The sequence below is a fragment of the Haliotis rubra genome, unplaced genomic scaffold (assembly GCF_003918875.1).
Source record: "Haliotis rubra isolate DU_JTF1 unplaced genomic scaffold, ASM391887v1 Scf515, whole genome shotgun sequence".
NCBI lineage: Eukaryota > Metazoa > Mollusca > Gastropoda > Lepetellida > Haliotidae > Haliotis > Haliotis rubra.
In genome coordinates this window covers 309,052-321,148 of record NW_025767208.1, presented here as the reverse complement: position 1 = coordinate 321,148, position 12,097 = coordinate 309,052, and the positions used below count along the sequence as shown (strand labels likewise).

The 12,097-nt window shown below is 44.7% G+C and overlaps 1 protein-coding gene across 1 annotated transcript in view; it reads left to right on the top strand.

The window, feature by feature from the left end:
• The window catches only part of LOC124292354 (sodium- and chloride-dependent glycine transporter 1-like), a 65,319-nt gene that overhangs the window by 26,578 nt on the left and 26,644 nt on the right, over positions 1 to 12,097 (top strand). The window contains exons 2-5 of the mRNA XM_046729447.1: positions 5,556 to 5,687; positions 6,944 to 7,328; positions 8,616 to 8,748; positions 10,907 to 11,041. Of these exons, the coding sequence (XP_046585403.1) occupies positions 5,556 to 5,687; positions 6,944 to 7,328; positions 8,616 to 8,748; positions 10,907 to 11,041 (785 nt within the window). The remainder of the gene's footprint in view (positions 1 to 5,555; positions 5,688 to 6,943; positions 7,329 to 8,615; positions 8,749 to 10,906; positions 11,042 to 12,097) is intronic.

The window sequence follows — 12,097 nt, the reverse complement described above, 5'->3', positions numbered from 1 at the left end:
TTTTGGACGTGATCACGGCATTTCCAGATTTGACGTACCTTTTACAAACATGATATCACAAGCAAATCCCTCTTGTGACTTGTACCATGTGTCCCCGTGATTGCATATTTGAGTAAGCAATTGGCTAGTTATAGAATGAGTATGGTGCGTGTCCCAGCGTTGGAGTAGGATTACGTCGACATTTTTCAGGCAGTCGTGATTTATCAATGAAAGGTCGAAAGCGTGAAGTCGACCCTGGCATGTATTTAAGACGATTATGGATTTTTATTGCGGATTTTGTTAAGTGCTTAAGATTGTAATTAGAGTGAGTGAGTGAGTTTAGTTTTACGCCGCTTGTAGCAATATTACAGCACCAGAAATGGGCTTCACACATTGTACCCATGTGGGGAATCGAACCCGGGTCTTTGGCGCGATGAACCAACGCTTTAACCACTGGGCTTCTCCACCGCCCCGTAATTAGAGCTATGTGTCATCAAGTGTATGTTATTTTCATTGCCTTATCGTGACGTTACCGATCACGCGGTATATAAAATTACTGGACAGAGGAGTCACGTTATGTGAACATCTTAAGGCGTGCATCTTATCGTACATCTGGTGTAAGAGAGGCGGTAGTCAACGACGGGTGACATTATGATCCTTTGTAGAAAAGACAATCGCAAGGACTATTGTGCCATATTTTATTACGTTACGCCTTCATGAACAGTTAGAAAAACAACAATCATTACCTTAGGATTTTATACAATATTTGTCAGACGTTGACGAAATGCACATACCTGCATGCTTAGACATGATAATTAAGAAACGGCTGTGAAATAGGCCAACTGGCAGTTCACGTGAGGCTGCTATATGCCCCTGTGGTTTAGGGTAATCTGATAGTCATTGTGTTATAATGTATTCGTAAAGCACTACGTCGTTTATTCAAAGCTTTAGCACCCAGGTCTCCGAGGCGATGCTGAAAACATCTGAATGTTTACCATGGATAGATTATCTGCATTTGCAATTATTTCATTGCACATATGACACAATCTCGCGTATAACTCATGACTGAAAGATTAAGGGAAACGATTTATTGACATTACATGATTTTCAAACGCTGGTTTACTACATCAGTAACTTGCAAGTCCGTTTGATTTCATTTGAGATCAATGAATTGCTCACTAACACAAAATCTAATAATTGCAAGAAAACAAACTTTTGCATATGAAATCGACAGACCAACTCTGATGTTTTGTATCATAATTTTGGACACCCGAATACAAATGTTGTTTAACAAGCGATCATTATTTTGTTGTCACTTTTCGCTAATTCCTACGAGGGAGGACCGCTTGCTGGTAGAACAGCCGGGTAATCAACAAGCGTGTGCAGTGTCAATCTCACACGTTCAATTCGCACACCTGGCTGTTCTACCAGCAAGCGGTTCTCCCTTGTAAGAAATAGCGAAAAGTGACAACAAAATAATGATCGTTTCTTAAACAACTTTTTTATGTTTCCTTTTTGTTTAGTTTCCAACTACAATAAACGTGTGAAATCGACTCGGTGTTTCACACTCTGACACCATGGCAAATGGTAACCTTGCACGACAACGACACAATGCCGTGATAATGTAAAACAAACTAATGCCAGTGTACCACCAATCAATGTTTTTCAAATGGCAGCTCCTTTAGTGTACCTACAGTTTACATTCATTTTCAAACTGAAGGAATCGAGACGTGCCTGAGTAAGTGAGTGAGCTGGGGTTTACGCCGCTTGCCAAGATTCCGGCAACATCAGTGCGGGGGACACCAGAAAAAGGCTTCACATATTATACACATGTGTGGAATCGAACCCGGGTCTTCGACGTGTCGACCGAACGCTTTAACCACTCGGCTACCCCACCGCCCCGCGATTTGCCTGTGTATTGCAGACATACTAGGGACTTGTATTGGAAGACAATTCATTAAAGATGGACAGGATTAGTCTCAAAAACAGAAAGGCAGTTCCTGCTGCTATATATCATTGGTTCCAGCAACAAGTGTGTGGTACGGCCTTAAGCCAGGATAAGGTTACCTACAGGATACAGTGGTTGCTGGCTGAGATGATATGGGTGATCGTGACGTCGGATGTCATTGCTATTAGTTGACGTCCACATTGACACAGTTCCTGCTGCTATATACCATTGGTTCCAGCAACAAGGGTGTGATACGACCTTGAGCAGCCCTCCCGGGATAAGGTTACATACAGGATACGGTGGTTGCTGGCTGAGATGAGATGGGTGATCGTGACGTCGGATGTCATTGCTATTAGTTGACGTCCACATTGACACAGCTGCTGGGGCATAGACACTGTTCCCGGAGTTAGTGGAGACTGCACACAAGGAAATCATATTTGTAAACTATGCCACAATCTCTTGTTTAAAGATAACCGTATTCATGACTCTGTGACAGACATATTCTGAACATATCGTCAACTGCCATACTGTGTTTATAATATAAATGGTTCTCGTTGTGATGTTTACAGAGCCCAGGGATTTTACATTGACACCAGCACAAGTTAGACTGACTGACTGAGTTTGGTTTTACGCCGCTGTTAGCAATATTCCAGCAATATCACGGCGGGGGACACCAGAAATGGGCTTCACTCATTGTACCCACAAGTTAGAGGCTCTGTTCATCATATCTATTTAACTAGCTGATTATATTTTTGGTTGCAAAGTAACATGTATACTATGTATAATTCACCAATAGACTATATCACCTGTCACAAAACAGTAAACGACAACTGAATATCTAAATGTTCATCATTGTCAACATCCGAGTCCTGTTCACCGAGATGTGCCTCTGTGGTTAGAAGTGTCCCTGGCTATAACCCCTCGATATGTTGTATTAAAGTACGGCTCCAACAAAGTAACATGATGCGTATGTCACGGACTTGCTCCCCCATATCTCTCTGACCTGCTTACTCCTTACTCAAACAAGCGCTGCCTTCGATCATCCAATCAGGAGTTTCTGTTCGTGCCAAACTTCAAGCTTAAAACTTTTGGAAACCGGACTTTTTCATATGCAGCCCCAACCTTGTGGAATTCACTGCCATACAATCTGAAAGTTTCTGATAGTATTGCCACATTCAAGTCAGGACTCAAAACATACCTGTTTTCAATGAATTATTAGGAACTCTATTTTGGACGTGTACATATTGCTGTATAAATGTGGGAGACTCTTTTAATCTGTCATTGTTGCGCCTTGAGCATATCTGCTGACGTGGAAAAGGCGCATGAAGAAATCTGCATTTTATTATTATTATTATTATATGTGATATGTTTAGTGAAATACAATAAAAAAAATTAAAACAAAAACCAACTGGCATATGACAAATATTGTTACATGTTACATATCCGAACATACTCACCGCCGTGGTGTAGTGGTTAGAGCGGATGGTCGCGGGTTCTATGCCCGACCGCGTCATACCAAAAGACGTTAAAATGTGGTACTTGTTGGTCCCTGCCTGGCGCTCGGCATTAATGGGTACAACAAGGACTGGTCGGCTCGGAGTCAGTATAATGTGTCTGAGTGGGGTATTCATGCTTCACTGCGGCATGGTATCTCAGTGGACTAGCACTATAAAACCAGCTTCAGTCTGGGCTAGTACAAGCAGCCGCACATACACATTCACACGCACGCACGTCGTCATATGAGCGAAATATTCTCAAGCACGACGTTAAACCCAATTTCACCTCACCTCCGAACATATTCAAAGTAGGCATGCATGTAAATTAGGGCCACCAATACCAATACTATTCCTAACATTTAAAAATCTGCTTTTTCGTGCCGTGTAATGCATTACAAAGGAGTTTTTCAGCATTCTCGAAGACAATATTATAAGGGACAAAGTAACAGTATTCACAGAAATACAGTATTGAATGAATAATGCGGAGGAGGAATAGAGATAATTAGATGACTCTATCAGTTTAATGTGTAACTTGGTGTCGCCTACTGGCCAGGCCTGTCTATCCATCATGTAGTGGTGTTGATAGTTACCCCATTCCATAACACCGTGATAGTAGACACATGCACTCATGCACATGCCAGTGTAGGGTCATGTTTGTCAACAATACCAGAGACGTGTCACTCGTTTGGAAACAGACCGGGTCTTGTTGTCTATCATAATTTCCGACGCTCGTTTATTTCGGCCCCGGGTCAGAATAGCTCCGCTGCACCTGTCATGGTTGTTGTAACAGACAATAAACAGGTTGCTTTGTTTGCTGTATAACGCCGCACTCAACAATATTACAGCTATATGGCGGCGGCCTGTAAATAATCAAGTCTGGGCCAGACAACCCAGTGATCAACATCATGAGCATCTATGTACACAATTGGAATGCGATGATAAGTATCACCTAAGTCAGCGTGCCTGACCACCCAATCCCGTTATTTCCTACTTAGCTTTAATGACAAGCATGGGTTACTGAAGACCAGTTGTAACCCGGACCTTCACGGGCCACAAATGTGGGAATTGGGAGGACGAAGGGGGGCATGGGATCTCTTTACGGAGGTCACGGGTTCCTAGTGTGTCCATCGTCCCGTGGGGGAAAAGGGTTACATGACAAACAAACGGCATACTCTTAAATCATTATTTGTTAACCGGTAAGCGGCATTTTGCATGCTGCTTGGTCATTGACGTCACTGGTTATATTTTAACGTCAATTATTTATATTTGTATTGTATTACATGTGCTTGAGTATGTGATTAATCGAAATATACGTGTCTGTGTGTTTCTCTCTGTGTGTCTTTCTGTGTCTGAGAGACAGACAGACATGCATCGATCTATGCAACTTGTGCCCTTAATCACCTCTAAGCACCAGCTCAATTACTGAAGACCGGTTCCATGCTAAGCTGGGCCCCGTTCCTCAAAGCGATCGTAGCGCTACGACAGTCGTAAGTCTATGTTAAAGTATGGGAGTTACGATCACCTTAGCGCTACGATCGCTTTGAGGAACGGGTCCCAGCACGTAGAGCAAGCATGGATTGCTGATTACAAATTCTAGTCCGACTTCTCACCTCGCTGTTTTACATCATAATATCGTCATCAGCAGTATCAGCCATAGAGGCATCCAGACTTGCCAAATCATTCCATACTTGATTTGGATCAATTTGTTTCCTCATCCTCTAGGGTCTAGGGGACAAACTATCGGTGCTTCTACATATAATCTTCTAAAACGTTTGAAGTAAAGAATAAGTATAGACAAGTATTGCATTCAAGATTCAATGATTGATTGAATGTTTCTTAACGTCGCACTCAGCAATATTCCAGCTATATGGCGACGATCTGTATATAGTCGAGTCTGGACCAGACAATCCTGTGATCAACAGCATGAGCACCAGTCTACATATTTGGGATACTATGACATCTGTCAACCAAGTCAGTGAGCCTGACCACCCAATCCCGTTAATCGCCTTTTTCGACAAGCATGGGTTGCTGAAGATCAATTCCAGCCCATGTCTTCACAGGTCTATTGCAATCACGAAACTCTAAGGATTTATCATTTGACAGAATAAACTTATTGTTTCTTTGTATTTCAGGTGCCTTCCTCATCCCGTTCATAACCTTCCTGATACTATGTGGCCTACCCCTGTTCTTCCTGGAGCTCTCTGTCGGACAGTTCTCTGGCAAGAGCGCTCTACAGGTGTGGAAAGTGTCCCCGTTGTTTGTAGGTAAGTACACTGATAGACCCAGAAATAAAGGTACCTTATTTCAGAAATTTATCCTGAAAAAATATACAAAATCCAAGAGAATCAAACAGATTTAAACTGATGTCTGACTTGTATCGTAACCTCACACTTATATCCACTTTTACGGATTTGTCATTTCACTAACCTCGTTTCATTGGCGTTATGTTATATCCAGTTTTCTGGGTTTTCATTCCGCTTCGAAAATATTTTAAATATCCAGGTTTTTTAGCCAGTCTAGTTACATGTGACGTTTCGCCTGAACCGGTTTTGTAATTGTAACATTTCATTGAGACCGGTCTACATAGAACCAGCCTTTCGTATGGTCCTGTATAATCCGAGATTCTCCTTGTCTGACTTAGCTGCATCCGACTGTTGTTTACAAACTGACATTAACTAGAACAACTGATTACAATTGATACACTTGACAAATCATAACATTTTGTTTCTTTCTGAAATTCTACATTGCTCTGGATGGCCAGTGAGTGAGTGAGTTTAGTTTTACGCCGCACTCAGCAATATTCCAGGTTAATGACGGCGGTCTGTAAATGATCACAGTCTGAACCAGACAATCCAGTGATCAACATCATGAGCATCGAGCCACGCAATTGGGATACGATGACTAGAATCAACCAAGTCAGCGAACCTGACCACTCCGTTAGTCGTCTCTTACTACAAGCATGGGTTACTAAAAGATCAATTCTAACCCGGATCTTCACTGGTTTCAAGATGGCCAACATGTTTGGTTGTTGCAAGGTGCGAGAGAATAGTGAGTGAGTTTAACCGCTCTGAACAATATTCCCGTTTTATCACGGCACGTCAGGTTTATGTGAGAAGAACGATTGGGGTGATGCAGGTCTGGTGCAGACAAACCAGGAAACATAGTCGGAGCATACCGGGATTCGAACCTTCCAAAGGGACGCACCTGTGAACAATGAATCACAGCACCTAAGACGAGCATGATGACATTGCAAATGCATTGTTTTCTTCGTTGTGAACGGAGCGGTGGGGTAGCCTAGTGGTTAAAGCGTTCGCTCGTCACGCCGAAGACCCGGGTTCTATTCCCCACATGGGTACAATGTGTGAAGTCCATTTCAGATGTACCTGCCGTGATAGTGATGGAATATGGCTAATAGCGGAGTAAAACTGAACTCACTCACTCGTTAACCCTTGTTTCTGAATATTAACAATGGTTTGAACGCTCCCAGACTCAACCTAGTTTATTATGATGTTTATTTTAGGGATCGGCGTCTCAATGAACGTCGTGAGTGCTATGTGCGCCCTGTACTACAACGTTATCATCGCATGGACCCTCTACTACCTCGGCAACTCCTTTCTGCCAAAGCTCCCCTGGACGACATGTGACAACGCATGGAATACCGACACCTGCTTTTCTTTGAACGAATGTCTAGCCAATCAGCTGAAAGCTAACAAATCAGCAATGGCCAGAAACAGTTCGCAACATTTTGCAGAAGCGTACACAACGTCGCCTAACATTTACAACGTGTCAGCATCCAACGACAGCTGGTCCGACTTCAACAGACTGAACGTTACAGCAACGACCAGCACCGTGTGCAACTACACCGCTGGGAAGGGTGGCCTAACGGCGGCCGAGGAATTCTGGCAGTAAGTGCCTGTTACATATAGTGACGTAGTAAAATTGATATTTTCTGAACAGGAGACTTGTAGTTATATTGTATGTGGTATGTTTTAGTCTTTGGTTTGCTTTGTTGTCTTACCCCGCACTCAGTATGTTCAAGCTATATGGGAGCGGCCTGTAAATATTCGAGTCTGGACCAGACAATCCAGTGATCAACAGCATGAACACCAATCTACGCAACTGGGATACGATGACATGTGTCAACCAAGTCAGTTAGTTTCAGGCAACATGGCCGTTCATAAAAAATCTAAGAGCTGCGACTGTCCGTGGTAAAGAATGGGTGTGGTGATCGTCTCTACGCTAAGATCGTCTGTACAGCAGGCGTGACAGCTATTCCACACTGTGTTATTGCAACATATTTAGTGCTTTTGTCGTACATTGTTCCGCTTATTACTCACGTTTTGACGCATCATTCCTTTGTGGCAGTTTTATTTCACTTTCAAGTTATATCCTGTCAGAATATAATGACCGTGGTGACAGAAGGTATAATCATGTATGTAGCATGTGTCTGCCTGTAAGCGTATTGAGAGCTGTTCTGGGCTATATGTCATATTGTGCAACGTCACGTCACGTTTAGCTGCTTTCCCGTCATATTTCCAAGAAAAAACGTATGTGTGTAAATTCCCGACAATGATATGTGATGCTCTCAACCTAACAACCTCTCGCCGGATTTGTCAAAGACTCAAAGAACTGAACATTAAAGAAAATAGTTTCACAAATTAATTCAAATTAATTTACAGTGAGAATGGCTTGAGCGAATGATACATGGTGAATAAGGGTACAAGGCTTGAGCGAATGATACCTGGTGGAGAAAGACACATCGATTGAGCGAATACCACAGAGTTGACATGGGTACTTCTTGGTACTTCCGGCGTGGTGTACTGGTTAGAGCGTCCGCCCGGAGAGCGGAAGTTTGCGGGTTTGATCCCCGACCGCGTCATACCAAAAGACGTTAAAATATGGTACTTGTTGGTCCCTGCCTGGCGCTCGGCATTAATGGGTACAACAAGGACTGGTCGGCTCGGAGTCAGTGTAATGTGTCTGAGTGGGGTATTCATGCTTCACTGCGGCATAATATCTCAGTGGGCTAGCACTATAAAACCAGCTTCTGTCTGGGCTAGTACAAGAAGCCGCACATACATACACATGCATGCACGTCGTCATATGAGCGAAATATTCTCAAGCACGACGTTAAACCCAATTTCACCTCACCTTGGTACTTCCGGGTTAGAATCTCCATCCTATGTTTACAGGTACAACATGCTGCAGATGTCCTCAGGCGTCACAGAGGTCGGCAACATCCAGTGGCATCTCTTGCTGTGTTTTATGGGAGCGTGGCTCCTCATCTTCCTCTGTCTAATGAAAGGAGTCAAATCACTGGGAAAAGTAGGTTCATCTTTACTGTCGGCATACAACATGTTCATTGCCAGGGTGATCTACGGTTACTGTGCCCTATCCCACAATCAGCTCCAGATATAACTGACCCACCCCATGGGTTCCCCAGTACACCATGATGTCCAGTGCTACAAACAGCTCCAGATATTACTGACCCACTCCATGGGTTCCCCAGTACACCATGATGTCCAGTGCTACACTCAGCTCCAGATATTACTGACCCACCCCATGGGTTCCCCAGTACACCATGATGTCCAGTGCTACACTCAGCTCCAAATATTACTGACTCCATGGGTTCCCCAGTACACCATGATGTTCAGTGCTACCCAGCTCCAGATATTATGACTCCAGCTCCCATGGGTTCCTGGGTTCCCCAGTACACCATGATGTGTCAGTGCACTCAGCTCCAGATATTACTGACCCACCCCATGGGTTCCCAGTACACCATGATGTCCAGTGCTACACTCAGCTCCAGATATTACTGACTCCACCCCATGGGTTCCCCAGTACACCATGTCCAGTGCTACACTCAGTCCAGATATTACTGACCCACCCCCATGGGTTGTACACCATGATGTCCACTCAGCTCCAGATATTACTGACTCCACCCCATGGGTTCCCCAGTACACCATGGTGTCCAGTGCTACACTCAGCTCCAGATATTACTGACCCACCCCATGGGTTCCCCACACCATGATGTCCAGTGCTACACTCAGCTCCAGATATTACTGACCCACCCCATGGGTTCCCCAGTACACCATGATGTCCAGTGCTACACTCAGCTCCAGATATTACTGACCCACCCCATGGGTTCCCCAGTACACCATGATGTCCAGTGCTACACTCAGCTCCAGATATTACTGACCCACCCCATGGGTTCCCCAGTACACCATGATGTCCAGTGCTACACTCAGCTCCAGATATTACTGACCCACCCCATGGGTTCCCCAGTACACCATGATGTCCAGTGCTACACTCAGCTCCAGATATTACTGACCCACCCCATGGGTTACCCAGTCCACCATGATGTCCCGTGCTACACTCAGCCCTAGATATTACTGACCCACCCATGGGTTCCCCAGTACACCATGGTGTCCAGTGCTACACTTAGCCCCTGAAGCGACAGAACCACCCCGTGTCCCCAATCACATAGCGTCCTGTGCCACACCCTGAAGTGCCAGACCCACCCCGCTGATGATCCCTAATACACCATAGGGTCCTGTTCCATACTTTGTCCCTGCAGCGACCCACCCACCCCACCGTGATCCTCAGATCCTGTTTCACCCTTTGCTCCTGAAGCGACAGAACGCATGCATTAACTAACATGAATACCATCGTTGTAATGTAAATACCAACACCAATACTGGGATTATCACAGAGTAACACCAACGTTTTCTCTACCAAACACACATTTTGATCATGAATATTGTCGTCACCAACACTGTCAACAACGAACGCATTGACTAACATGAACATCACCCAGTGTTGTCACCAACGTTGTCAATACAGTAACACTTCAATAAATACGAAAGGTAGCATCCCCCCAGACTAACGTTTATGTCTCTGAATATAGGGGCTGTGGGGTAGCCTAGTGGTTAAAGCGTTGGCTCGTCACGTCGAAGACCTGGGTTCGAATCCCAACATGGGTACATTGTGTGAAGCCCATTTTTTCTGGTGTCCCTCGCCGTGATGTTGCTGGTATATTGCTAAAAGCGGCGTAAAACCAAACTCAGTTAGTCAGTCAGTCTCTGAATATATATAATTTTGATTGTAACAAATAAACCCATTTAAATTGAAAAGGAGCCCCAGGGACATCCGAGAACATGAGACAGACTAACATCCCCCTTAAACTGTCCGGGAACCAGTCCCACCAGTAATCGTCCGGAATGTGAGGTTTCCGGATTGACGGAGTCAATCCAGTGAGACCCAGTTGTCCTCCTCCTTCTTGTATTGGGGCGGTGGGGTAGCCTAGTGGTTAAGGCGTTCGCTCCTCACGCCGAAGACCCGGGTTCGATTCCCCACATGAGTACAATGTGTTAATCCCATTTCTGGTGTCCTTCGCCGTGATATTGCTAAAAGCGGCGTAAAACCAAACTCACTCACTCACTCACTCCTCCTTGTATTAACATGACTCCTTCCTTTTCTCCAGGTAGTGTACGTCACAGCCACCCTCCCCTATCTCCTTCTCACCATCATCCTCATCAGAGGCATCACGCTGCCAGGGTCGTATGAGGGTATCATCTTCTATCTCAAGCCGGACTTCTCCAAGCTCCTTCATCCACAGGTCAGTACCTCGTTCTCCCCTCTACAGAGCTGCCTGGAAAAGCTTCACAACACTCTCTTGCGCTGAAAGAGACGACTAAATTGAATCTGGTTGTCAATGTGTCAAGGGGCCATGCGTGGCCCTGTGGTCTAAGCCGTTGCAAAGACCTCTGCGGAGTTGCATTCCCGTCATTGCAAACCTATCATTGTGGTTCGAATCCCCATTTGCCCCAATTATATTTGGGTTTGTCAGGACCATACCCGCGTTCGTTGATTTCTCCAAAGTGCTAAAGGTATGAACCCTACATCAGTCCGGCGGTGGGGCGGTGGGGTAACCTAGTTGTTAAAGCGTTCGCTCGTCCCCCGCCGTGATATTGCTGGAATATTGCTAAAAGCGGCGTAAAACTATACTCGCTTACTGACTCATTCCACTGGAAACTAAAATGTCGTGAAAGAAAGGCATTATAAGAAGCATACTCAGCTCACTCACTCACCCACCCACTCACTCACTCACTCACTCAGCGTGCTGACAATTTGGATAGCATGTACCTCGTCGGTATGGAACGTCGTTCATGTTATACATCATTCGTATAACTCTACGCACAGACAGTCGTTGTATAGCTTGTTTGTCGCCTATTGCTGCGTCAAAAAAACAACAACCCAGTATCGCAGATAGGTTTGGAATCCTCTTGAAACTAGTGCCGACGGATGGAGTGCGTGATGATTGTTTTCCGCAATGCCCCAGTTATATCACGGTGATTCGGCTCATGGTGTGCGGAATAGCTCAAGCTCCATCTTTGGTGTAACGAACGAGAAGGGAGAATCGGGGACTCGAACCTTTCGATGTAGGATTATGGCATACCGAAGCGAAGTAACTCCTCTCTGTGGCTCCTTGACCACGCCGCACAGATTTGTGTCCAAGTGCTATCATACAGCAATTATATCGGCATATCTGACTCATTTAATCCTGCAACTCGTTTTTAGTACGTTTATGTACTAGTATTTGCGTAGATATAATTCATCTAGAATCATTATTATATAATTTTCAATATGATAGCTGTGAGTCCACCAGAATGTG